This window comes from Gambusia affinis, linkage group LG11 (assembly GCF_019740435.1).
Source record: "Gambusia affinis linkage group LG11, SWU_Gaff_1.0, whole genome shotgun sequence".
Classification (NCBI taxonomy): domain Eukaryota; kingdom Metazoa; phylum Chordata; class Actinopteri; order Cyprinodontiformes; family Poeciliidae; genus Gambusia; species Gambusia affinis.
The window spans coordinates 29,170,623-29,198,454 of NC_057878.1; the positions used below are offsets into that span (position 1 = coordinate 29,170,623).

A 27,832-nucleotide genomic window follows, 5' to 3' on the forward strand; every position below is an offset into this window, starting at 1 on the left:
ATCAGATCAGGAGACGCCCCATTAAAGCCAGAGCAGGAGGAAACACTCACAGTGGAGGAGGAGGAAGTGTGCAGAGCAGACGTTAGCTTCGAGGGAACAGCTAGATGTCAGATGCATGTGTCCTACTTAAAGGAACAGTTTGGTTTGTCAGAGGAAAGGTTTAAGCAGTCACTGTCCTACCAGTTTGGACTCTTGCAGAGGCAGTAATGGAGGACAGAACCTAAACCCTTAGAAAGACTACTGAGGCTCAGAGTCACTGCAAGGTTTGCTAACCTAGTGTACGCTATACTGGTTTGATAAACAAGGGATCAGAGGAACAATGCTGGTCAGAATTGGAGCCTAAACGACAAGTGAGCTACAGGTAGACGGGCATCACCACACAGAGCTTTTAAACCTCTGGGAGGGTGCCAGGCTGTTAAGTCTCCAAGCACTCAGAAAGCAGCTTTCCTAGATTCTTCATCCTGATTGGAAACTCTGACACATTTCAGCTTTCCAGAAACTATTTTTATTATTATTATTATTTCAGGAAATAATCCAGAAAACAGCAGAGAATATTACAGATATCAATACTAAATATTTACAGCTACTGACTGCTTATAACCTCTCCACTGAACCTGAAACATCAAACTATCCCTTTAAGAATTAACGCTGGCGATTCTCTTTGTTTTCCGATAATCAATTATAATATTTTACTAATAAATGTCGTTTTTGTGAATCTCTTTTTACGGTCGACTCGTCACCAATGACAGAAATGTTGATGATCTTTAATCAGATCCTTCTGGGTTTGAAGGTTCAGTAAAATCACATCTCAAACAAAGAGAATTTTAGAAAAACTCAGAGGATCACCGAAGTGGAAGCAGTGAAATGAGTCAGGGATGAGGAGCAGGAGGAGCTGCATGCGTTCAGTCTGAGCCCAGCAGCAGTTTTTACCGAGGACGCCGTTTCCTTCAGCGGGAGTCGGCTGGGACTCCTGGGTCGGCCGCGGCTCCGCTCCAGCTGACCCGTCCACCTCCGACGGCCCGGCGTCTCCATTGACGTTCAGGTCCGGTCCCAGCACTATCCCGTGTTTCTGCACAGAACAGCTAGCATGTTAGCAACAGAGAGCGGCGCAGAGGAAACCAGCAGTGGGTTCCGCTCGGTACCTTCAGAATATCCTTCAGCTTCACCGTCTCCTCCCTGAGCTCATCCCGCTCCAAGCGGATGGCGTCTGAATATTCTTTCTGCCGCTCCAGCGCCTGAGCGGCAGCGGGAAGCAGAGGAGCAGTGAGAAGACGCAGAGCGGAAACATTTCATGCAAAAGGAGGAATGGGGTCAGAGGTCATACCCCGATCTTTTTATCCTTCCACTCCACCGTCTCCTGGAGGTCGGATATTTCTCTAACGTAACCGTCCTGCTTCAGCCGCAGCTGGCGGATCTCCTAAACGGCAGGAAGACGGAGGAGAAGTCGACAGGAAGAAGGAAAGTGAGCACTGAGGAGGAAGTGAGAGCAGCCAATCATGCAGTCGAACATGCAGTCGAACATGCAGTCGAACACGCGCCCTTGTGATCACGCGCCGCCAGTCGAACTTCGCCGCCCTTGGTCGAACTTCGCCGCCTTGCGTCGAACTGCGCCCTTGGTCGAACACGCCGCCGCGGTCGAACTCGCCGCCTGCTTAGAGCCGAGCGGCTGGTTTCTGTCAGACATCAGTCTGTCTACAGGAAGTTGTTCGTAAAGTTGCACAATAAAAAATGGACTCCATGTTTAAAGACAAACTTCCACCTTGTTATTAATACATATACAGTGATCCCTCGCCACTTCGCGGTTCACTTATCGCGGATTCGCTATTTCGCGGATTTTCATAATGCTTTTTTTTTTTTTTTTGGTGCATTGTGCTCTGCATTCTGATTCGCTAAAAACTCACTCCCGCTTCTTGTATCAAAACATGCTACGAATTGTGCTATCATTTTGTCGTCTCGTGCAGTTATATGTACGTACATAAAACAGCTTGGCAAATTTACATTATGTTGGCCAAATTATCTTGTAATTTCGAAGAAGAGAACACTGCAGAGCGCAGTCAGGATGCAGCAGTCTGAAGAGCAGTGAAACGGCCGACACGTGAGTCACTGTATTTGTATACAGTACATGTAATAGTTGCTAATTGTAAAAAAAAAAGTTTTCTATTTCGCGGATTTCACTTATCGCGGGTCATTTTCGGAACGTAACCCCCGCGATAAACGAGGGATTACTGTATAAATTTCATAGTTCCAAGCTAAATAAATATTTAGGTATTAAGTTATAGTTAGCCTGCTACCTCAGATTAGCTTTTAAATATTTAGTTTGAAAACTACTAATAATAGTAATTTTCATATCTCCAGCTGAAATCTGAAAGGTTTCCTTCACATCCTGATGAAGATTCATCTGGATGACCGAAGCCAGGCTCTTCTGACCAACTAAATATTTAGCTCCTGGTTCAGGTTGGATTTCTATAAATTAGATCAACCAAAGTTTAAGACTTCCAGTTTATTAATTTATAAGAGAAAATTGTTACATATGTAATAACTAATATTTTTGTTGATAATTGACTCAGAGTCTATCTCATCTTTCTGAGTCTATCTCAGAATAATAATAATAATAATAATAATAATAATAATAATAATAATAATAACTCTCCCTCATTTGACACCAAATTTCAACCTGATCTGATGTGGAATTTCCAGATTAAAGCCTTTCATTTAAATCTTATGTGTAACTTTACAAGCGGTTCTGTCCGTGTGGATTCCTGAGGAGGAAGAGGAGGAAGAGGAGGAAGAGGAGGAAGAGAAGGAACACTCACGTTCAGCAGCTCTTCGCTTTGCTTCAAGGTCTCCTTCAGCTCGTCGAACTGGAACTGCAGAACGCTGTGGTTGTGTTTCTGCCGCTCAAACTCCTGCAGGGGGCAGCAGAGCTGGTGAGGAAACCGCAGCTAGCATTGGAGCTAACCCACCTTATTTAAAACAACCGCACAAATCAGACAGGAGAGAAAAAGATAAGCGATAAACCTACAATCTAAGACCCTTGTAGAAAATGTGAATTATGTCAAAATTAAATTGGTGCTTCAGATATAATCTGAATTGAAGTTAGCTTTAGCATTAGCTTCTGCTAATGACAGTGTAGGTATAGCACTTCAGTGACAGCAGGAAGTAATGTTTCTGGTTAGCGGTTTTGGCTAACTTGCGAGTTAGCATCGCCTTGCTCCGGGTTCTGAAGCTGGACTGAAATCCCGGCGGCACCGGGTTCCAGTTTGTCTTCATGGTGAGAACAAAAACATCCGGATCACCTTGAGCTTGTCGTCGTACTGGCGCCGCGACTCGGACAGCAGCTCCTCCAGCTCCATCAGAGAGTCTTTGAGCGTGTCCACCTGGTACATCAGGTTGTTCTTCTCGTTGTCCAGCTGGGCGTTGGACACCATGGCCTTACGGTACTTCTCCTCCACCTCCGCCAGCGCCTCCTGGTGGAGAAGGAAGGAACAGGAAGTGACATCAAACAGTAAAACCTGAGCAGACGAGCGCAGAGCAGAGATGAAGATGCAGCTTCAGCAGGAAGATCAGCGGTTTCTAGACAAACAGAGGAAGTTTCTAATTTGTGCTGTTTAGCTAAAGCTAGCTCAGTTAGTTAGCAACGCTTCAGGATGGTACCTTCGCTTCCTTCAGGTTCTGCTGGTACTTTGTTTCCACGTCCTGAATCTGATCTTTCAGCTCATGGATCTCCTGGTGGGCAGAGCGGCAGCAGAGAGGAAGAGGAGCGATGAAGGTGAAGCACGGTGACGGCAGCAGCGGCAGAAGTGATGTGGAGAGGAAACGGTCAGAGCAGAACCAGCGGGGTCCGTCTGTCCGTGACAGAACCGAGCCTGACGGAGCGTTTCCTCTGGGTTGAAGTTCGGATCAGATTTTGTTCCGTTTCCTGAACTAGTTACTCCAGAACCGCCAAACGTCATGAACGTCCAACCAGATGATTCTGTAAATCTACTTTCTTATTTCTGAGCGATTTTTGAAGAAGTTTGTGAATTTAATGCTGATGTGTTAAAAGATGAAATATTTCCTTACTGATTAAACCAAAGTAAAATTTAACAAGCTGCTCAACGTGTTTTACTGGAGGATCATAAAATCACCACTTTTCTGCTAATATCACAGCATTCTGGTAATATTGTGACTTTTTCCTCATAAATTAAAGTATTTATTTTTAGCCATGACTTTGTTCTCCATCATGAATCAGAAAAAATCTTTAAAATATTTTTATTGTTGGTTTGTTTGCTGGAGAAATGAAAGAAATATTTTATAGAAATACTTCATAGAAAAACTCTTTTCATTCTTCCCTTTGATAAAAACATTTATCAAGAGAAACATTTTGATAATATTTCAATCTCGACATTTTACTTTTACTGTCACATAACTCTGAAAATGGAGAGAAAAAGAAAATCTGGTCAGACTTTCATGAGTTCGGATCGGATCAGAACCAAACAACTTTAGTTATTCTGGCTCAGATTAAACCAAACCTGAAACCTTTAACCGATCAGAATCCCTGAAGGTTCTGGGTGAATCGGTACCGGTCTGATTTCTGACTGAATCTGGTCACTTCCTGGTTCCTGCAGTGAAACGCTCCGCAGTCGGTTTCTTGAACTTCTGGGTTCTCCAGCCGGGTCTGGGAACCGGGTCTGGGAACCGACTCCGGCCCAGAAGGCGTTACCTTGATTTCCCGGACGGAGCTGTCGGCGTCCACCGTCAGCACCGTCTCCCCGCTGCCTCGCCGGGAGGAAGTCCCGCCCACCGTGGCTCGAGGTCCCTGAAGCAGAAACAACCGGATCAGAGAAGAACCTCAGAAACCAGAGCAGAAAGACGGAAAGACGAAAAACTAGAGATGAAGATCAAGTTTCCAATCAGGTCTGGTTCTCACCTTATCAAAGTCTCTGTCCTCCACCTGCAGAGACAGAGGACAGACATCAGGACAGACAGACAGACATCAGGACAGACGGACAGATGGACGATGAAGAGGCTTCAGGTCCAACCAGACAAGCAGCAAATTCACCAAAAACTCAAAATGTTCCAGTTATAGAATCCACCTTCAAAGCGTCCAATCAGATCCCAGATAAACCCCAGGTATCGTTACACTCCAACATGCCTGAACATCATCCGGTCAGGGTGGTGAACACACCCACCCACACACACACACACACACACACACACACACACACACACACACACACACACAAACACACTCACTTCAGGGAAGTCAGGGATGGTGATGTCATCCAGGTGCCTGGAGAGGGCGCTGCCGCTCACCGCACTCCTAACAAAACTGGCGACAGAGCCGCAGTTCTCCTGCAGCGGCCACCAGGGGGCGACACAACGAAAAACCCAACGGACAGAGTTACTAACAAACTGGCTGTTTCCATCTTCAGAGGGAAAAACACAGGAATGTGCTGCATGCAGGGCGCACACACACACACACACACACACACACACACACACACACACACACACACACACACACACACACACACACACGGCGCACACACCGGTTCACCAGGACAGACCAGTCTGATATGAACTGAAAGTAAAAATGAAATACAGTATTTGTTTTTCACTGAAGAATTTACTGGAAGCTGCCAGCAGGGGGCAGCGGTTCCACACCTGGTCCACTCAGCAGAGGAAACTGTTAACCATCTGCTTCTTCACTGGTTAACTATAGCTGAGGTTTATTTAGCCTCACATATTAAAGCAAACTCCAGATGTTACGTTGCACAAAGTGACTTATTTAAGTTAAAATAAATAACTTAAATAATGTTATTTATAATAACTTTTATCAACGTTTGATAAAAGGTTTTCAATTAATAACCAAGTTGTCACAGGAAGGTGGGCCCTTCAGAAAGACGGACTGCAGCGTTTTCAAAAAGGACGAGAATGATTTAGATTATCGTGAATTTCACAGATACCTTCAACTCAGACTGTTACAGAGATCAATCAGGGGGATCCGTCTGTAAATTCATTCAGTGCAGCAAAAATGAAAATCATTTCTACTCAATATCAAGAACTGATGTTGAGGAAACATTCAACTAAAAATATAAAAGTAAAGCAGCAATCAGAGCTTAGCATGACGACTACAGATGAAGACTGGTTCGATATGTTGGAAACGCATCAGATGGATATGAAGGTTTTTCACGTGGCGTTGGAGGAGCTGTAGCATGGACTTTAGCAGCATCAAGAGAAAAATATAGGTATAATGTTAATATCTCAGCTTTTAGGAGGAAATGGGGCAAAAACAATGGACCGGAAACACTGAATAAATCTACATTATGGAGAAACTGACACATGGTTTGAGACTACAAAGAACAAATGGAGGAAAAATGGAAGAAATGAACAATAATCAAGACAAAAGACAGCGACCAAAAATAAAGAAAGAACTGGACAAACTGGAGGGGGCAAAGGTCACAGAGGACTGGCTCTGTGACCAGTCACAGAAAGTTTCCTGTTATTTAATGTTGAATGTGAATAGTTCATATGCTTTATGTATGTAAACAAATGTGAAAAATGCTAATAAACAGTTAAAAGAAATAAAAGTGAAACTAAAGGACATGAAGCCTTCATTCCTCCTGCGGGCGTTTCTTAAAGGGCCGGTACTCAAACTGCAGGTTCCTGCTATCACCTGAGCCAGGTGTGGTAACTCTGTGAGAAGCCAACAGTCAGAAATTAACCGCAATAATTTGGGTTATTTAGCCTGTAGGAGAATAAAATGCAGGGTCCTATTTTCATTCAAATGTCAGTTTGAAACCAAACATTTAGATTTCCAACGATGTATTCAGCTTCGATGCTAAACACTTAGCTTCAAACCGAATCTTCATGTAGCTCCCACCCTAGTTAGTTCAGACAAAAATATTTAGCCAGAAATTAAATTTAGCTTTAAACTAAGCAATTAGTTTGGAGCTAAAAATTTAGCTTGAAACCAAAAATTTAACTCCCAACTAAACATGAGGCTAATTATTGAGCTAAATATTTAGCTCCAAACTAAATATCCAGTTAGTGAGCCAAATATTGAACATCATGCTAAACATTTAACTTGCTAATACACTTTTAGCTTCAAACTAAATATTTAGTTGACAAACAGAGAACCAGATATAAACCTGAATTAAATATTTAAGGGCTTTCTGGAACCTGTAAATTATAATGTCAAAGTTCAATTGGTGCTTTACGTTTGTAGCAGTTGGCATTTTTAAATTAGCTTTCGCTAAACACGATACTGGTTAGCATTTTATCGTTAGCAGAACTAATGTTTCCGATTGGTGCTTTAGGGTTAGCACAGCTAGCTTTTCAGTTAGCAGTGCCCAAACTGTTTCTACCCAGCATGCAGCAGACCGACCCATGCATGAACTCAAACGGAGCCGGTTGGTTAGAGAAGCCGGTGGCTCTCACCACTGGACTGGTCCGGGCCGAACTGGCCCTGCTGGAAGCTCTGGAGCTGCGGTAGCTACTGTACTCCACAGGCTGCAGGAAGAACACACCACATACGCTTCTGTCAGTCTGCCTGCATTACCCAGATGTTAGACTGGACCCGTTTGGACCCGTTCTGCTGGCTTACGTGAGACGCGGAGACTCTGCGGGAGCCGCTGCACAGACTCAGACCGTCGTCATACAGAGAGCTCTGCAGGGGGACGGATCAGCAGCTCAGCCAGGCAGAACCGCACACACACGATGTTATCAGTGCTGAGTGTTAGAAAGGTCACTAAACGCTGGCTAGCTAACGGCTAACAGAGCTATAGCCAACCTAAAACTGCAGAGATGGGTTCAATCAGAACTTCACTCTGTCTGAGTGTTAACATAGCATACTGGTGGCTACCCTTAGCATAGAGAGCTGGTGGCTACCGTTAGCATACAGGTTACGTTAGCATACAGACCTTGTTGCTACTGTTAGCATACATACCTGGTGACTACCCTTAGCATACAGACCTGGTGGCTACCGTTAGCATACAGGCTACCATTAGCTTACCTACCTGGTAGCTACCGTTAGCATACAGACCTTGTTGCTACTGTTAGCATACAGACCTGGTGACTACCCTTAGCATACAGACCTGGTGGCTACCGTTAGCATACAGGCTACCATTAGCTTACCTATCTGGTAGCTACCGTTAGCATACAGACCTTTTGGCTACCGTTAGCATACAGGCTACCATTAGCTTACCTACCTGGTAGCTACCGTTAGCATACAGACCTTGTGGCTACCGTTAGCATACAGGCTACCATTAGCTTACCTACCTGGCAGCTACCGTTGGCATACAGACCTTGTGGCTACCGTTAGCATACAGGCTACCATTAGCTTACTGACCTGGTAGCCATTGAAAGACAAGCCAGGGTTTCTGGACGGACCGCTGAGATCCAACAGGTCTGAGGAAGTGAAGGAGGACTGGAGAGAGGAAGTGAAGTAACCAGAGATCCGTCAGGAATATCGCAGCGCTTCAGTACTCAAACCACAGCAGAACCAGAACCAGAACTCATGCAAGAGACCATATAATATGTCCTCTACCGTCTCAGCATGCAGCAAGCTGGTTAGACTGATTTCAGGTGAAATGCTTTGAGCTGCAGTCATCAGCTCCACGCGACACCGTTAGAGGACAAAACACGACACCAGGACAGAACCAGGACAGAACCAGGACAGAACCACGCACCGGCTGCAGGTCCAGTCTGGACGATCGGGACATCCTGCTGTCGTCGCTCAGCCTGGAGCTCTGAGGCCAAACAGGGAAACACAGAAGGTTCTGAGAAAAGAGTGATGCTGTGGGCTCCCCAACCACCTGAATCACCATGGAGACCAAGGATCTGACTAACTTCAGTTAGACCTGATTAAACCTGGAGGATACATGTGATGAACAGACTTTACAGGAGGATGGAGCAGCGACAGGTCACAGCAGAGAGGAAGGAAAAGAGTCGAAAAAAATCCTGATTCTGTTTTAAATGTTTCTGAAAAGTTCAAATGATTCATGGAAGCAGCTCAGTTTTCTATCTGGTTCATATCTCCTGCCTTTTCTACACCTTCATTCATTTCTGCACCAATAAGGTGCAGGATGTCAAACTGTCTGCTGATGATTCTGTGATTTATCTCTGCTATCGGCTCTGTGGCTTCAGGGTTTCATCAGATTCTGGAAACAATCACTAATAAATCAGTTCCTTCAGTTTGTGGTGATTCACAAAAAAATCAACAGATCTCTGCATTTGTTCATGCTAATGCATCACTGTGAGTTTATTTCAAATGTTATTAAAAATGGTGGAAAACGTTGAGTCTGTGATTCCAACTCCAGCCTGTAGGTGGCAGCGTTTCTACTCCACCGCTGCCTCGGCTGTTTTAGATGTGATCGACGTGGAGAAAAACAAAAACTGAGCTCATTTTAAGATTTTAAAGAATGAAAAGGTTTGTGTACCGAATGTTTCTGTTACTTGTTCTCATGGTTTTTCTTCTGTATGTAGATTTTATAAAAAGTTTAAAGACCAAAAAAGTCAGAATTTCTTGCATGTTTCTAAAGTACCACCACAAAAACAGATGTGGGTTTGTCTACATGCGGTTAGCGTGTTTTACGTCACGTTTTTTCCTGTCATGCGTTAGTTTTTCACACAGCCTCTGACCCTGGTGGAGAGCGCGCTGTAATCGTCATGGCAACCGTTTTTCTGTGAACGACAAACATCTGATGAGACGAGCAGATGGCTCTGCGTCTCACTCTGACGTTTCCTCACTCACGTCTCTGTGCTTATGCTTCTTCTTTTTCTTTGACTTCCTGTGCAAAGAGGAACCCTGAGAGAAGAAGAAGAAAACAGTGAAGAAGAAGAAGAAGAAGAAGAAGAAGAAGAAGAATCACATCCAGGATGCAGGAAGCAGCAGGAAATGAGGACAGAGCCCCTCCCCAGCTTGTTTCTGGGTTCAGAGTCGTCAGTGTTTCTCTAACAGAACCGTCTGACTGAACAGAACCCAAACGGATCCGTCTTCACCTCAGTTTATTCAACAGCAGAACCAGAAACAGGAAAACATTCATTCACTCACTCATTCATCATCCACAGAGTGACACCATGCAGATGGAAACTGCCAACTGATGGTCGTCTGACGCTCCTGTTACTGCCTGATTAACCTGATGGCGCTGCTTCCGCCCCCTGGTGGTGAATGAATGAATTGTTTCTCCAGAGGTTGATCTGGTTTCACTCTCTGCTGCAAAACGATGTTGATCATTTCATAAAAATAAACTGGACTTTAATCAAGTCAGTATTTTTCTTTTAATATCAAATAAAACCATAAAAGAAGAGAAAATGGATGAAACATAAAGAATGTTGAAATATTACAAAAATAAAAGTTGAATAAATGCGAGAATAAAACTGTAACAATATTTTAACAAATCCAAATTGATCAACGTTTTTAATAGTTTTTAATAGATGCAGCGCCACCTGCTGGCCCACATTCAGCCAGACTGGAAAACTCTGATGACATCACCTGACCAGGTGATGACATCACCTGACCAGGTGATGTCATCAGGTGCTCTGCCCCGTCCCTCCTCTGAGAAAAATTTTATGTTTTCTTTGTGCAGACGAGAAATTATGAAACTTTTTCTAAAGAAAACATGAGAACTGGACCGGTCAGAACCAGAACCGACCTAACCAACGTTCCCTAGTTTCCATGTTAGAAACAACCGGACAGAATCAGCAGCTCGGCCCGACTGACAGACCGACACACCCACAGCAGAATCAGAGCCACCGGGTCAAACCGGGTCAAACATGCTGGGTCAGCCACAAACAATTAGAGAAGGTCAAAGTTCAACGGGGTCTCACCCCTCCACCATATGCCCCCCCAGAGTCCAGATCCGACTGGAGAGACAGAAACAAGTTGATGAAAAACGAGTCGATCAGACAGAAGGTCCGTTTGGTTCTGGGGACCAGAACCGGCTGAGAAGTCAGAGAGAGAGAGAGCGGTACTGACCCGGACGCTGCCGCGGCTTCCCACCGACATCCGCTCATCGTCATCAGACAGCTGTGGAGAGCAAAACGACACCATCAGAAACGGGTCGGGCAGATCCACGGGCCGGTTCTGAGAAACCCTCTGGACCCGACCCGGAGCAACCACACACAGCAGGAAGAACTGGGTTCAGTTTGAAACGGTTCAGGAAACAGAGGAAGAGGAAACAAACCGTGTGGAGCCGCGAAGAACGAGAAAACCTCTCACTGTCCTCCTGCAGGAGGAAGAGGAGAGAGGAAGAGGAGAGAGGAAGAGGAGTGAGGAAGAGGAGCAAGGAAGAGGAGAGAGGAAAGAGGAGAGAGGAGAGAGGAAGAGTGCAGTGTGAATATTAATGAACCATATTATCAATACATTATTATTAATTTGGTTTGTTAATATCTGGTGCATTTAAATCTGTCCAGCCGGTTCAGGTTCACAGACCAAATGAACCAACATGCTCCAACCTCCATGCTGCTCTGACATCATCACTGCTCGCCGCTCTGCTCCTGCTGGTCATTTCCTCTCATTAAAGAGGAACTGATATGGTAAACATGGGACAACATGGCTACAAAGCTAGCTACGCTAACACAAAAGTACTAACTGCAAACATTAGCTCTGCTAACACTGAAATGCTATACCAACATGGTTTTTAGCCAATGTCCTATTTTTTAACTGTCCTCATGTTATCTCATGTGGTGCATCAGATATTCTGTACCCAGAATGCATTGCTTTAGAGCTACGAGGCAGAATTTAGGTAAAATCAGCAACAGTTAGCTAAAGTGGCTAAAGGTATTTTAGTGTCTAAAATACCTTTAGACACTTTGGAAAAACAAAACAATCTTAGGTCTGTACTTCCTGTTAAAGATGAGCTTTCCTCTCCACTGTCGCCCTGTGCATGCTCAGTAGAAGTGAATGTTTGAAGTCAGTGACTCCATGCAGATTATTTTCAACTAATCAGAATAAAGAGCTGATTTGGACATGTTGCTGATAAACTGCAGGATGAAAATCTGCTAATCTGACCAATAAAAGTGTCCGTCTGTCCGGCAGCAGCAACGTTAGCATTAGTGTTAGCTAAACTGATCACTCTGCAGCAGATGGTCATGGTGGCTCTAAGCCAGCCAGACACCCAACTACTTCAAATAACTGGATTACATCCACACTCTGACTTTGATTCAATATAATCCATATTTTTCCTTTTAAGGGATTAACGGGGATTATCAGGAACTCGGCACACACAAGCTGTTAGCAGGGTGCACAAACTTTTAGAATCATCCAGAATCTACCATCCACTGCTCAATGTCTCCCCATTTACTGTCGGCCCGCTCCTCTCGGGGGTTCAGACCATAATACTTCTAAAAGATGGGAAACGAGGGCAAAGGTTAACGAGCAGCCTGGTTTCCACGGCAACACAGATATCTGGAGGGTCCTACCTTCTGCACCTGGAAGATCTGCAACAGCAACAGAGACCAAGAAGGAGGGAAACGGGAGAAGGAAACAGGAAGAAGGGAACAAGGAGGAGGGAACAGGAAGGAGGGAACAAGGAGGAGGGAACAGGAACAGAAAGGAGGGAACAGGAACAGGAAGGAGGGAACAGAGAGGAGGGAACAGGGAGAAGGGAACAGGAAGGAGGGAACAGAGAGGAGGGAACAGGAAGGAGGGAACAGGGAGAAGGAAACAGGAAGGAGGGAACATAGAGGAGAAAACAGGAAGGAGGGAACAGAGAGGAGGGAACAGGAAGGAGGGAACAGAGAGGAGGGAACAGGAAGGAGGGAACAAGGATAGGAAGAAATGAAAAGAGGGGAGGGAACATGGAGGAGGGAACAGGAACCAAAAGGAGGGAACAGAGAGAAGGGAACAGGGACAGGAAGGAGGGAACAGGAACAGAAAGGAGGAGGAAACAGGGAGGAGGGAACAGAGAGGAGGGAACAGGAAGGCGGGAACAAGGAGGAGGGAACAGGAACAGGAAGGAGGGAACAAGGAGGAGGGAACAGGAACAGAAAGGAGGGAACAGGAACAGGAAGGAGAGAACAAGGAGGAGGGAGCAGGAACAGAAAGGAGGGAACAGGAACAGGAAGGAGGGAACAGGAACAGAAAGGAGGGAACAGAAACAGGAAGGAGGGAACAAGGAGGAGGGAACAGGAAGGAGGGAACAGAGAGGAGGGAACAGGGATAGGAAGAAAGGAAAAGAGGGGAGGGAACAGGAAGGAGGGAACAAGGAGGAGGGAACAGGAACAGGAAGGAGGGAACCAGGAGGAGGAAACAGGAAGGAGGGAACAGGAACAGGAAGGAGGGAACAAGGAGGAGGGAACAGACAGGAGGGAACAGGGACAGGAAGAAAGGAAAAGAGAGGAGGGAACAGGGAGAATCAGTGAGAACAGTGAGGGTCTCTGGGCCCCTGTGGAAACATCCTGGATTCACTCCTGGATTTCTCAGGAATGTGAAGAAACAACGAGGAGCGGCCCAAGAGACTCGGTTGGGTTCTGTTGGGTTCATACCTCCACAGAACCAGAACCTGGTGAGTTTCCATCCTGTAATCTGCTGCATCAGTTCGATATGGTTTCTGCTCAGCTTGGTCAGGACTTTGACTAGGACATTTTCAGCTGATCTGCTGTGTCTGGGTTCCTCCATCTTGGTCCAAAATCTCTGGACCCGGGGGCCGCTTGTGGCCCCTGGACGATGTTGTCCCCCGAACTGGACGAATTAGTTCGTTAAACTTTGTTCCTAATCGGGTCAAATTATTGTTTCTTTCATTTACAGCAGCAGGTTTGGTGGAAAACAGAAAACATGATGAATCATTTCTACGTTTTGGATCTGTGATGAAAAACTGGAAAACAGATTCTGGATTTTATTTCATTTATTTTCTGGACGCGTCAGAAGTTTTGAATCAGTGATTTCGGCCCGTACAGTTTGGACGAACGGACCTCAGAGCGGCGGCCATCTTGTTTCTGGAGAGAGAAAACTTCCTCCTTCTACTCAGCCACACTGGTCAGTCAGATGACCTTTGACCCCAGGTTAATTTTTATGAAGGGCTGAAATGATTAAAATAAATGGCAGCTGGTTTAGTGAAGAGGAGAATAAACAGCAGATAATCAATAATCAGCTCTGATCTGTTTTGATGTTCCTGTTACAGCAACAAGTTTGTTTTCTTGTTCAATAAAAGAAATGAATTATTGATTATTGATTTATCTTAATGTATTTGTAATGTCGTAGAAAACATTATTTTTATCTGGCCAATCAATTAATCGATCAGTGAAATAAGAGATATCTAATCGCTTTAAATGGAAACATGAACCAAAGATTTCCGTCGCAGCATCCAGGACTTTAATCCAGATTTAGAGCCGACCTGCTGCAGAACCCGACTGGACCCGACTGGACCCGACTGGACCGACTAGTAAACCAGTAAAAAGCCTGTGGTCTGTCGGACCCGGTCCGGTTACAGAACCGGGTCCGGCCTCCTGATGAAACTTGAGCCATTCCCACCGTTTCCATCAGATTAAAGTAAACCAAAGCGACCCGGTTCAGCAGAACCAGAACCAGCCGTGAGGTTCTTCTGGTCCTGCTGCGCTCCACTCACCGCGGTTCCCTTCCAGAACAGATGGACCCGGGTCCGCCCGCTCAGGGCCGCCTGCAGCCCCCGCCCCGTCAGCCGCCGCCCGGCCGTCCTGCAGGGGTCAGAGGTCAGCGCCCCGGCCCGACACGACGGAGAGGTCCGGACTCGCCGCTACGCCTCGACAGCCAGAGGCCGCTGGGAGATCTGGAGGCATCGCCACGGCAACAACAATCAGGGCTAAAGCGCCGCCGCTAATCTGCTTTAAAACTCGGCTAAAAGGTTTACGGGTCACACACGACCCGGCCCGGCCCGGCTTAACCAACAGAACTAATTGGACCTGAAGTGTTTATGGAGCAGAACAGATTCAGCGCTTCGACCAATAAACTGATCAGTAATCGATTATTCTGATTAGTAATCCATTAGCTTCAGGTTTTAAAAGTTGCCGCAATTTTTAAATTTATTTTGTATAATATTATAAAAACATTAAAAGACGGATTTAAATCATTAAATTCCTGTTTTAAAGGATGAAAACATTTTCCTGGCTGGAAGGCAACAGCAGCTTTTTAAATAACCCCAACATTATCAGAAAGTTATTGATTAGCTGATTGATAACTTGATGCAAAATGTGATGAAAAGAGGATTAATCTCCCTGAATGAGAACCAGAAGATTCAACAGATTAAGGTTTTAATCTCAATGTTTCTGTCATTCTGTGATTTTATTTAACTGATTAATCAATCAGCCCTAATCAGATTATAGCAGTTATTGATGAAGCAGCAGAGAAACGACGGTCACTGTAAAAAATATCAGTTAGAAACTCGACTGACTGCTGGCCTTCATCCTGCTGCTCCTCTTCCTCAGCTATTCTTAGCTGGTCGTAATCTCAAACACAAACCAGACGGCGGCTCAACGCGCTGACCTGGGCGCGCCGCCGGCCAGAGGGATGGAGAGAGAGAGAGATAAACAGGAAGAGAGAGAGACATGTGGATCTAAAACTTTTAGGAAAAAGCAGAAACCACCTCAACATTTTTTACAGTGTGATCTCCAACATCGTCTCCAGAAAATTAATTTTAGCCTCATCAAGTTTTGAAATGATCCACGTCGTTCTGAATATCTATCGATTACTTTCCAATAAAATTCTTTCCAGTCACTTTATGTCCATTTTCACACACTTGCTGTGGAGAAACGTTTTGTTTAGTGGAAGTTATTTTTAATTTCCTGTTTTCATCAAGATTTTGTGATGTCACATTTCAGGACTAGGGTCTCTCTGGAGGAGCAGCAGAGCTGCTCAGCTCAGGTGGGAGCAGACGGACATGTTTGCCGTGTTGGAGACTCAGCGAACGTGGAAGAAGACGACATCGAGGTGAAACATGGCGCTGGCAGAATCAGAGCTGAGAGCGGATGGAGGTTCAACCACCCTGAACATCCAGCCAGAGATACTATGGGATGGATTAGATGGGCTAAAATGGCCTAGTCAAAGTCCAGATCTGACTGTAACTGACAATCTGTAGGAAGACATGAAAACTTCTGTTCTCAGATGTTTCCCATCCAGCCTGACTGAGCTAAATAGAAATACATGCCACACTTTTCAGATTGTTGCAACTTTTTGTTTTCCTGCCACATTAAATCCTGAACCAATCAGAATCCTGGAATCCTGTGGCTTTAATCACACAGAGCGGCCATTTTAACAACATTTTATTGATACATCCCTTTAACTAACAGGAAGTTCTGGGGCCTGTCCCGTTCTGTTGGTTCTGATCGACCCGGTTACCTCTTTCTGCTGCCGCTCCAGCTCCTTCATCCGGATCTCCCGCGCTTCGGCCCGGGCGGCTCGCTTCGCCGCCAGCCTGGCCTCCGCCTGGGGGGGGAGAGAGAGAGAGACTGGTGAGAACTGGTGGTGACTGGGACCAACTGGGACCAACTGGGACCAACTGGGACCAACTGGGACCCATTGAGGACGATTGGGACTGATAGCGATCGGCTTGGCCTGGGGGTCAAAGGTCAGTGCTCTACTTCACGTTTTAAACTTGTTTTTGTTTTTCTCCTCTGCAGAACTCAGAACCCAGAGAGACTTTTTCCTTAAAAGGACGTCTCAGAGAGAGAGAGAGTGTGTGTGTGTGTGTGTGTGTGTGTGAGCATTTCCTTCCTCTGTGTGGTCGGTGGTTTCAGCCGCTGGGCTCTAGGCGGTGGCTCTAATGGCTCCACTAATGCCCCCGCCGTTCTGCCCCCGCCGGCCCAGTGAGGCGTTTCTCACTCAGAAGCTGAACAGAGATAAAAACCCGACTTCGTCCGGTTCAGTCATCCTAACTTTGGTGTTTCTGTTTCTTTTATATTCATTAACAGAAATTTCTCCTGGTTCAGTTCTTCTGTAACCTCCAGTCAGCCGCTGGTTTTGAGCCTGGTTCTGGTTCTGGTTCTGGTTCTGCTGGAGGTTTCTTCCTGTTACCAGGGAGATTTCCTCTCCACTGTTGCCCCCTGCTGGTCAGGAGGAGTGATGCTCTGCTGGTTTTCCTCAAAACAAACATTTATGCCAATTTAAAAAATGAACTTGATGCTCTGATTGATAATTAGTATAAATTAGAATAAATGATTGAATTTAAATCATTTTTTTTATAAAATGCATCACAAACATGTGACCTGGTGGCGCTATAGAAATAAACAGATTTGAACTTAATAGTCTTTAGCTCTAGCTAGTGGAGTTAGCTCCTGCTAACACAGTGAACAGCAGACCACTAGCCGATCATGCTAGCTTGTTTCAGCAATCGTTAGCGGCTCTTGAACACTTTGAGCAGTTTGTCTCCATCCAGACGTTTCGTTTCCTTCGTTAGCCTCTAAACCTTCCAGCGTTTAGCTAACAGCCTCAGTCGACTGTAGCCTGTCCACAAAATTGGCCCAGAATGCATTGCATGCAGGTGATAAAATGGCAACCTCTGTATGTGAAAAATATAATAAAGACAGTTTTTGATATAATTATTAGTTTTTACGTCTCACAAACAACAACCTTTAGATTAATTAGAAAACTGTAACATATTTAGTCCAACATGTTAACTAGTCATGAATCATTGAAGTTTCAACGTCTGAAGAACCACAGAAGAAGAAATCAGGTGGAGTCGTGCCATGACCAACACCAGTTATTCACCCTGAGTTTACAGCCAAATTCCCATTAAAACATGTTGGTATTACATAATGAACAACATTTTATGACAGTTTTCTGTTTGCTAAAACATGCTAACGTCTTATTCTGCAGAATGAAGCAGCGGTGAAGAGCCGGCCTCGTCGCCGCGAGGCGGCCGGTAATTAGCGCTGCCTTTAATGGCGTCCATGTTGAAGAGCTTTCACTGCGGCCCGATTCAGGCCGACCTCCTTCCAGTCACACGCTGGACTAAAAATAGAAACCTGAGGCCGACTGCAGCTGCTGGAATGGGGAGTAAACGCTCGGCAAATATTTTCTGAAGTGGCAGCAGGAACAATGCAGTAAACATGCAACCATCATCATCATCATCATCATCATCAGCTTTAACTCTTTTATATAAAGAACAAACAGGCTGGGAACATGAAGGTGATCAAACTGAAACCTGCAGCAACTTGTAGAAACTCTGATGATATTCAAGTCTGGCTCATCGTGTTTCAGCCTGTTTGGAAATCCGAACAGATCCAAACTTAATGAAGGTCATCGGGTCAAAGAGGGAGAATTAAAGCTGCAGTGGAAACTTTAACAAATCATTTCATCATCTCAAACCTGAGTCAGGCGGATCAACCTGATCTGATCAGACCTGGAAACGATTCTCATTTAAACTCCAAGCAGCCGACATGAAGCAACCTGTCGGATCCAGCTGCTTAAAAACAGTTACAGCTGTGAGAGAGAAAATAAAAAAAGGAATAAAACGACCAGCTTTCACAGCTCAGAAAGGAAATTTACACATTCGGTTTATTGACTCATGTTTGACTTCCTCTTATTTAACAAACGATGGTGGAAGAAATTAGGCAACAGCAGAACGTCAGCAGAAAAGAAGTAGAACGTTTTCCTCTCATTTGAACATTTATTTCAATTCAGTTTGTTTCTATAGAACCAGTAACACGTCGACTCCAGGCACTTTACTCAAAAACTCCTTTCAGTTCAATCTCACATCTTTCCAGGCTCATTTTATCACTCAATTAGTCTGAAAAGTTTTGAACGGAATCCCAGCTGAGCGTGGAGTCGTTGACTTGCAGCACTCAGTCCTCCTGACCACCAGGGGGCGACTGTAGAGAAAGGAACTCATCTTTATCATGAAGAAACCTCTTTTATTTCATTGCTTCCCTTGGAACTTTAAATTGAAAGTTTTAAGGGTTTAGAAGGGATCAGATTACAGCGATGGATAACGTAGAATATTTAAATTAAATAAAAAAAACTAAATAAACTTTCCCAAACAAACTGACAGAAATAATCAGTTTGTTGCTAATTTAAGGTGCAGCCAGCAGAAGAACTAAATACACAGAAGTTATTATGAATTTATGGTTTAAATGTTCATTTTCTCCCATTAAACTTCGGATGCTCTGATACGAGCAGGAACAGAAGCAGCTTTGTGTTTTTCTTTATATTTCGGTTTCTATCGCACCGATTTAACAGAACAACGATCCGATTCTCATCCATCCTTCAGAACGCGGTTCCGGTCCGATTGCAGCCAACTTTTCCTCCAGTTTAGTTTCAGTTTTGACGTTTCTGACTGAATTCCAGAAATGAATCGTGTTCTTGGTGATTTCTGACGTCAGAGGATGAAGAGCTTCCTGCAGCTCAGAGCTCCAGACAAAGTTTCTCCTGCCAGATTTGCAGAAACTCCTCCAGCAGCCATTAGGAGACAGGACAGACAGAGGACATGAGGTCCAACAGGACGGACGGACGAAAACCAGAACCAGGAAGCCTGTGGTCGGACCGGATCGTCCAGCTTTTCTCCTCCTGAACCAGGAAGTTAGTTTCACCGGTTTCTGATCACAAAGATGAAGCTATCTGGGCCGGTTCTGCCGCTATTTATACCGACCTACATTGGACCGCGTTCATCAGAACCGCTCTCCTTTAGCAGGACGGCTGCCCTCCGGAGAGAAACCAGCAGCTCTGAGAAATTCAGCTTTTGTCCTGAAACAACAGAAACTCCAGAGCAGCTTCTTCTGGATCTGGACCCAGACTGACCGCCACACTGCCCGACCAAAACGGACCGGCGCCGACAGCCGACACAAAGAGAAACGAGTCATTTCAGAACCGGCTGCGATTCTGCTGCCATCACAAAGACGGACAGAAAAGCTTTCGGTCCGAACAGCGAAGGAAAAACTAACCCGGAGAAAAAAAACGCAAAGAATAAAATAACCTTTGATAAAATGTTTAAAATGTTTTAAAATGTTTAAAAATTTTTTAAATGTTTTAAAATGTTTAAAATGTTTTAAAATGTTTCATTGAAGAACAAAAATTGATTCACAAATATTCTTGTGGTCAGCCGACTGGAGGCCAGGCGACCCGGTTCTGGTCTCCTGGTTTCTGTTAGAGACCCGACTGCAGGTTCTGAGTGAGATCGGGTCCACAGGTCCAACAAGATTTGGTTCCAGCTAGAAATGGACATTAAACCTGAACCAACGTAGATATCGGATGATGTCAGCCATTTTTTTACATTTCAGAGATTCTAAGAGGAAATCTCCAGTTAGCATCTTCAGTGATATTTGCTCTGCTGGAATCTGAGCACACAGACCAACATGACCAGTTCTGGTCCGGTTCTGAGAACCGGCCCGGCTGCAGCTGGGAGGAACAAGCCGGTCCCCCCCACCCTCCTTCAGGAGAAAACTCCTCCACGCTCAACAAACAGGAAGTTGTTAGCGATAGCAATCTGCGCGGCCGAGCCCGAGGTGATGTCACCCAGAGGAAACAGTCAGAGGCCGCTTCCTTTTAAGGAGCCGAGCCGAGCCGCAGCCAGAACCCTGAGCGGGTCAGGAAGTAACGGGCGGTTCTGTCAGCCAGGAGTCAAAACGCTTCGTGGAGGTTTGGTGGGAATCGCTGAGGTTCCAGGAAGAACTGGACCGGTTAAAGATTAGCAGAACGGCTGTTTGTTCAGCCCTGAGCATTAAAGATTAACCGGACTGGACCGGATCGGACCGGACTGGACCGGACCTGCAGGTCTCATCATCACATTCTCCTTCATCCAGATGCAGCTTTGCTAACTGGCCGCCATCTTGGTTTTAGCAGGAAAACCTGAAGGGAAATTTGAAGGTTCTGCAGTTTTCAAACTAAAACTTGGACTAGGACAAATTCAGAAAACGTGACACAAAACAACCAGATGAATGAAGCCTCGTTCGCTCTCACCTGCTCACGTCACTGTGACATCAGAGCAGCTGCTGGTCATAAATACATATGAATGTAAATGAGCATAAATACCCAAAAGTCTGCTGCCACGTGAAGCCGTAACCATGGCAACGGCCTTGTCTGAAGCAGCACAGTATAATAATAATAATAATAATTATAAAAGTTTTAATGGCGGCTCCTCAATGAAACGACCTCATTATGGATTCCATGAACAGATCAAATAGATCATTTACACTGGAGACGATTTTATTTCCTTCATTTGAGTTGGATTATTGTCTGAGGAGGAACTTGTTCAGTTCAAAGCACAGAGGTCCAACAACGGTCCTGGACCCGGTCCAGCTGGACAGAACCATCAGGTCGTCAAGGTTCTGGAGAATTTATCCAGTTTGACTCCAGTGGTTTGGAGTTTATCTCTGGTTGAAAAATATTAATAAAATATTAATATTATAATATTATCCTCCGTTTGATGCTTCCTGCTCTGAAGGTTTAGTGACTTTTTGTTTTTCCCACCAGGGGGTCTTTTGTGGCTCTAGTGTTTCTTATATGACAGCAGGCAGACAGGAAGGTGGAGAGAGAGAGGAGGATGACATGCGGCAAACGTCAGTCGGGTCCGGGAATCGAACCCGTGACGTTTGGAGGCCTTGATGTGGGTCGCGCTGTCCCCTCCGCCTCCACAGCATCGTTTTGATTCTCTAAAATCGTTTTCTTAGATACGGCGCCGAACATTTCCTCTGCGTTCGCCGTTCAGACCTGAGGCCCAGGAGAAGTTCTGCTCAGTTCTTCATGACCCAAACAGAACAGGTCGGAGCGGTACCGACACGGCCGGCTGGGCTTTTATTCTGAAAGTCTGCTGGTTTCCCACCTGTTCCCCTCAGGTCCAAATGCGGCAGCTGACCCGTCGGGCCCGGCTATTTTTAAAGCTCTTCAGCAGAACGGGCCGAGTCATCAGCGCCGACATTCTGACCCGTCAGAACCTCAGAGGGAACCGGTTCTTCCTCCAGAGGTTAATCCCACAGGTTCTGTTCTTTAGACCCATGAAGCTCTCAGCAGAGAACCCAACAGAACCAACAGGACCCTGCAGACCCAACAGAACCAACAGGACCCTGCAGACCCAATAGAACCCAACAGAACCAGACAGAAGAAAGGTTCTGGGAACCAGAAGAATCTCAAGCATCTCTGACGGGTCCGTTCATCAGAACTCTGGTTCTTCCTGGTTCTGAAGTGAAGCATTCTGGGTCTTTACCTGAGGAAATGCTTCAGCCTGATGGTACCATCCGGGTTCAGAACCGATCAGAACCAAGCCACCCTGCAGGAGAACAAAGCAGCAAAATGCGGCGCCGCCCGGCAGAACCAGAGTCCAACAGAACCCAGAGAGCCGGACCTCAATCAGCTGCAGGTTCGACCCGTTTACAGACAGACTGTCAGTTCTGAACGGTTCTGTTAAACCAGGTTCTGTTTAACGGGTCCAATCTCCACTGAGGACAGAAGGTTCTGAAGAACAAAGGTCCAACAGAACAACCAGAACCACCATCAGACATCAAACGGGTCATAAACTTCCCAACAGACAGAACCTGTCTGAACACGACTTGGACCCGGCTGCCGGTTCCCTTCATGGCACTGACCCAACAACCCAGATGGGTCAGAACCTGAGCGGTTCTGAGTCACAGCAGCTGCTTTTAAATGGCAGCAGGCATTCAGCAGGTCTGGGCCGACCCGATTCCAGCAGAACCGGCCGTGTCCGGCAGCGCTGAAGCAGAACTTTACCCTCATGTGAAGCTGAACAGATAAAATCTGAGTAAATTTTTTATTTCTGGTCTCAGAACCAACCTTCAGAACCAGAACCGCAGAATCGGTCCAGTTCTGGTTCTAGGAACCACCAAGGCTGTTAAAAAGGTTCTGAAAACATCTTTATGGAGTAACTGAGGCTCCGCACTCAGGGCGCCATCAGCTCTCCAGTTTGAGCTGGGTGTTTGTTCCTGTTAGTTGGGGCGCCCCCCGTTGGTAACACACAGAATTGGTGTAACAAGCTAGTTCCCATGGCAACTGTCTGCCTCTGTGCTAAATTTAAAGGGATGTTTCTCTTTTTGGAGAAACTGTTGAAAACATGGAGACATTTTGGATCATCAGAACCATCAGAACACGTCAAGCAGAACTTTTAACTTTTACCCAATTCTGCGTGGAACAGACAGGGGGCGCCCTAACTCACCAATAAACGTTTCAAAACATATTTGAGCTGCAACTGAAATTTTTACCGATTTTCATAACGACAATACAGATTAGTGAAATAATTTTTAATCAGATATATTAATTATAATCAGAGCTAACTAGTCACATGACTTTCTGCTGTAAACACCAGGAGGGGCCCTGGGCCCCAGCCATGTCAGAACCGCCTCTGGTAACTGGCGGGTTTGGACCTGGAACACGTGGTGCTGTGCGCAGTTGGTGGCCCAGTCAAAGTCCACTCACCTCTCTGGCGATCAGGTTGAGGGCATCGTCCTCCGCGGTGGACCTCTCCTTGTTGGTGGACCGTTTCCGTCCCGTCCCCTGGGTCCCCATGTCTCCGTCTCAGTGTTTGTCTTCAGCAGCTCGGTTCGGTTCGGGTCGTAACTAATCCGAACCGGGTCGGCCGGAGCAGCTGGAGCCTCTCATGTGTCTCTAAAATGTCAAGTCAGAGGAACCGAAGAGACGATCCGCGGCGGCTCCGCTCATTGTCACACATCCGTTCTTTCAGTCGCTCCTTCCTGTGTTTCCGAACCGCAGCGAAGTTCTGCTCAGTCCGAAACGCTGCGACACAAAGCTGCGCTCACACCAACCTCACGGTCCAGTCCTGCCGGTCCGGTTCGGTCTCTGGCTGAAATAAAAGCAGAACCAGAACTTTTCTAGAGAGCTGAACTGAATCTCCTCAGTCTGGAAACGTGACGCAGCCGCAGCGGAAGACTCGAACCTGCCGCACTAAAACTTCACAGCGCGGTGCCTTCACGGACCGTCGGAATATTCATATATTATATTAACCACAGCCAAAACTCACCAACTGGAGGCCTGGAGACAAGAGATGCGTCACTGTGACGTCACTATGTGTATTACTACTAATAATAATTAAACGTTATTTAAAAATTTATAGCTTCTGTTCGTTGGCTATACAATAATAACACTTTCTAGAAATAATTTATAGTTATTTTAATAACAATGCTAATCTGCATTATTATTTTATATTATATTGAGATTTGAGGTTTGAGATTATTTTATTTTATATTATTATATAGCTTTATATAATAATATATTTTTGTTATTATATCAATATTACCTTGACATCTAAAAATAAGACGTCAAACTTTCACATTCCCATTAAAAGCAGTTGAACTAAACCCACTTTTTAATATTCTGTTTTCTGACCCACAGCTGGTTGGACCGATGAAAACTCCAATTGGTTCTGGTTCTGGTTCTGCTGGGTTTTTCCTAAATCGGGTTCTTTTCATGTTGCTCATGTAACCGGTGTATACTACTAGTGTTCTTCACCGATAACCTAGTCTTATACAGTCGGTTAACCTTGATGTGTTCTGCGTTGTGTTCAGATGAAGAAGGGAGTCAGGCCATAGGAGTTGCTGGTTGTTCTTTATTGCAGAGGCCTGCACAAATAGAAATAAAAATGCCCTTTAACATGCAGCTCTTCCATTCACAGGAGTCCAAATTCCCCTAGCAGACAAGCACATGGAGAAACCCTGTGACTAACTAATAACAATATCTTCTCTAACATTTAAGAACAATTTTCTTAACTTGTCAAAAAGAATACTCCTTTGTATGTATTAAAACAAATCACAGCTGCATGTATTTACAATTATTTTACATACTTCATAAAACTCTAGCATAACCAAAAGCAAAGAAAACTTCCTACCTCTTCTCAGGCAGCCTAGCGCCAACTGAAGGTAGTACAGTACTGATGCCATAAGATGCTCTCTTAAAGTGACAGTACAGGTAATAGTGCTTATCTAAATAAGTAAAATAATAAAATTCTTAAAATATGACAAAGAAATAAGATTCTTCATTGTTAATCAGGATTTGGTGAAATTTCAAATATTATAATAATAAAAAAATAAAGCACATTTTCTAAAGTTGTTACATTCACCCCGTGAAATTCACCAAAATCCTGAGCATGATCTAAAGAAAGGTAACCAAAGAGGATATGTCTACAACCGATATATTCTGGCACAAATGAAGAGTGAGACCTAGTCCACATGTCAACATAAAAGTTACCCTCTACAGAAGGTTCAGGAAAGAAAGAGATTGATCAGGTCTCTTCAATTCCCTAGCTCAGTGTCACGCCTGTTACGTAACACAGCATCTGGCCCATAAGACTCCTACAATGTAAATAATCCTCATCAACCTGAAACTAAACACTTCCTAATCAAAATCTGTATAGGAAGCACTAAAAAAAAACAGAAGCCATAGATAACACATCCACCACACAACTGGAATCATTGCTTAACAGTGTGGAATGGGCCAACATGCAGAATGCTAGAACTCTTTGAAAAAGGCCTCTGGACCATAGATTCTATCAGTCTGTTCACTGATTTAACTAGTCGTCCAGCACGGGTTCTAATTTGGCCATCACTCTCAATATTTGACTGTGAAGCGCTTGGAGCAGAAATGGCAGCATGATGCCTAGTTCTTTCGGCTGAAGAATCAGAATCCGCATCAGCTGAAGCCACAGGTTCTCGTGACATTACACTATCGAATGCAGGTGTTCCAGACTCTAATGGAGCCCCAAGCTCAGGCACAACTGGCACTATAGAACCTGCAGAGTGCATTGAATCCCCCACATCAGCCTCCAAGGTCAAGTTATCAGGCAATGAGGTGCTTTCCTCCTCACTGTTACTGGTCTCCTCACCAAATCCTTCACTATCCATAGAGACATCTGGTATGACCCCACCATCTGACCCAGGAACTGGCAGGAAACTCACATCCAACAGGAGGTTTCTGTGCACAACTTTTGCATGTCCTTCGGTATCTTGTATTTTATAGACATGGATCTCTGGATGCGCTTCAACAACTGTGTACACAACATCCTCCCACTTGTCAGCCAGCTTTCTCTTTCCCCGTTCTCCTTTATTTGCCACAAGGACCCTGTCTCCAACTGACAGATGAGCGCCTTTGGCTCGCTTGTTGTAGTGATGGGACTGGCGTTGCTGTTCAGACAAGGAATGTTTCTGGGCAATTTCCACAGCACTTTTCAGAGAAGAAAAGAGAGACTTGACATAGGAGTCATAATCCACAACTGCTGAATCATTCAGGACATGGTTGAACATTATGTCGACTGGCAGTCTTGGGACCCGCCCAAACATGAGATAAAAGGGCGCATAACCAGTTGTTTCATGAATAGTTGCATTGTAAGCAAATGTAAGTGTCTGGATTTGTTCTGGCCATCGCTGCTTCTCTTTAAGAGGAAGTGTACGGAGCATGGAACCCAATGTGCGGTTAAATCGCTCAGTTACACCATTTCCCATAGGATGGTAAGCTGTTGTATGGGATTTTGCCACGCCTGCCAGCCGAAGAAGTTCTGCCACCAAGTTGCTTTCAAAATTGGTGCCTTGGTCAGAATGTATGCGTTCTGGGAAGCCATAAACACAAAACACATGATCCCAGAGCTTTTTGGCCACCTGTTTTGCCGTCTGGTTAGCACAAGGGAAAGCATGAGCCAGTTTGGTGAAATGGTCAGTGATCACTAAAACATCTACTGACCGTTGCTTGCTATCCTCGGCTGACCAGAAATCCAGGCAAACCAACTCCATTGGTGCAGAACTCTTAATACTTTCCAAAGGTGCACGAGCTGCTGGTTCTGGTGTCTTCCCAAATACACATCTCTGGCAACATTTGACATATGAACGCACATCTTTCTCCATGTCCGGCCAATAGAAACGCTGCCTCGCAAGAGACAGAGTACGGTCTTGTCCTTGATGACCTGCTAGGTCATGAATGCCAGACAGAGCTTTGTCTCGTAGACAGTGGGGTAGTACAAACTGGAACCTCTTCTGTTTGTTCACAGGATCCTTTGTCACTCTATACATCACACCATCACGAACTTCCAGCTTATCCCATTGTTTCAGCAGTCTGTTGGCCATCAAATCCCCGCCAAGTCTTTCTCGCCTAGAAGGTCGTTTTCTGGCAGCAACAAAGGGTAACACCTTAGAGATGATTGGGTCCTGCGATTGGCTGCACTGCAGTTCCTGAATGGAAAACACAGGTAGTGTATCATGCCCACCTTGCAGTTGTTGAGTTTGTTGCGTCAAACACAGAGCTCTGGATTCTGCACCTTCAATCCAGTCAGAGTGGGCTTGACAAAGAGCTCTGACTTCAGCTGTGTCATAGTGACCCTTCAGTGATGGCTGAGCCACTGATCTATCAGACTGGGGCTGACAGCTGAATCTGAAGATGTCCAGCACAGAACCCTCACTGACCTTGTCAGCTTCTTGTATCAGGGACAAATATGACTCCTCCAACAGTCTATGACTGATTGGTTTTGCAAAAGGGTCCCGACTCAAGGCATCAGCAACCACATTACTCCTTCCAGGCAGATGTTTTAAGTCGAAGGAGTATGAAGCAAGTTTTGACACCCATCGGATCTCGCAAGCATCAAGCTTCGGTTTCGTCAGCAGGTAGGTAAGCGGGTTATTATCCGTCCAGATGGTAAAACTACGCCCCTTCAGCCAATGACTAAATTTTTCACAGACACTCCATTTAAGAGCCATGAACTCCAACCTGTGGGCTGGGTATTTTTGTTGTGACGCACTGAGAGTCTTGCTCAAAAGGCGACAGGTCGTGCTTTGGATTCGCCTTGGGGAACTTGAGATAGGACTGCTCCAAGACCATTCAAAGACGCATCCACAGACAAGATAAATGGTTCATCAAAGTCTGGATGGGCAAGCACGACACATTCCAATAGCATGGTCTTCAACTTCTGAAACGCATGTCCACATTCCTCCGTCCAGT

The 27,832-nt window shown here is 45.3% G+C and overlaps 1 protein-coding gene across 22 annotated transcripts in view; it reads right to left on the reverse strand.

Annotated features, from left to right (window-relative positions):
* The window catches only part of lrrfip1a (leucine rich repeat (in FLII) interacting protein 1a), a 31,316-nt gene extending 7,460 nt beyond the window's left edge, over nucleotides 1–23,856 (reverse strand). The window contains exons 1-22 of one of the 22 annotated variants that reach the window (XM_044132948.1): nucleotides 23,315–23,846; nucleotides 16,295–16,381; nucleotides 12,406–12,423; nucleotides 12,259–12,327; nucleotides 11,169–11,210; nucleotides 10,961–11,011; nucleotides 10,813–10,848; nucleotides 9,737–9,790; nucleotides 9,625–9,666; nucleotides 8,673–8,732; nucleotides 8,333–8,410; nucleotides 7,589–7,651; nucleotides 7,423–7,494; nucleotides 5,236–5,334; nucleotides 4,910–4,933; nucleotides 4,703–4,798; nucleotides 3,655–3,726; nucleotides 3,297–3,467; nucleotides 2,814–2,906; nucleotides 1,325–1,417; nucleotides 1,143–1,235; nucleotides 931–1,069 (exon numbers count right to left, since the gene is read on the reverse strand). In XM_044132948.1, coding sequence (XP_043988883.1) covers nucleotides 931–1,069; nucleotides 1,143–1,235; nucleotides 1,325–1,417; nucleotides 2,814–2,906; nucleotides 3,297–3,467; nucleotides 3,655–3,726; nucleotides 4,703–4,798; nucleotides 4,910–4,933; nucleotides 5,236–5,334; nucleotides 7,423–7,494; nucleotides 7,589–7,651; nucleotides 8,333–8,410; nucleotides 8,673–8,732; nucleotides 9,625–9,666; nucleotides 9,737–9,790; nucleotides 10,813–10,848; nucleotides 10,961–11,011; nucleotides 11,169–11,210; nucleotides 12,259–12,327; nucleotides 12,406–12,423; nucleotides 16,295–16,381; nucleotides 23,315–23,404 — 1,642 coding nt within the window. In that variant the 5' untranslated portion in view covers nucleotides 23,405–23,846. Of the gene's footprint in view, nucleotides 1–930; nucleotides 1,070–1,142; nucleotides 1,236–1,324; nucleotides 1,418–2,813; nucleotides 2,907–3,296; nucleotides 3,468–3,654; nucleotides 3,727–4,702; nucleotides 4,799–4,909; nucleotides 4,934–5,235; nucleotides 5,335–7,422; nucleotides 7,495–7,588; nucleotides 7,652–8,332; nucleotides 8,411–8,672; nucleotides 8,733–9,624; nucleotides 9,667–9,736; nucleotides 9,791–10,812; nucleotides 10,849–10,960; nucleotides 11,012–11,168; nucleotides 11,211–12,258; nucleotides 12,328–12,405; nucleotides 12,424–16,294; nucleotides 16,382–23,314 lie in introns of all 22 variants that reach the window. The other 21 variants (XM_044132927.1, XM_044132930.1, XM_044132928.1 and 18 more) reach the window with 21 other exon arrangements.
* Nucleotides 23,857–27,832: the final 3,976 nt, after the last annotated feature.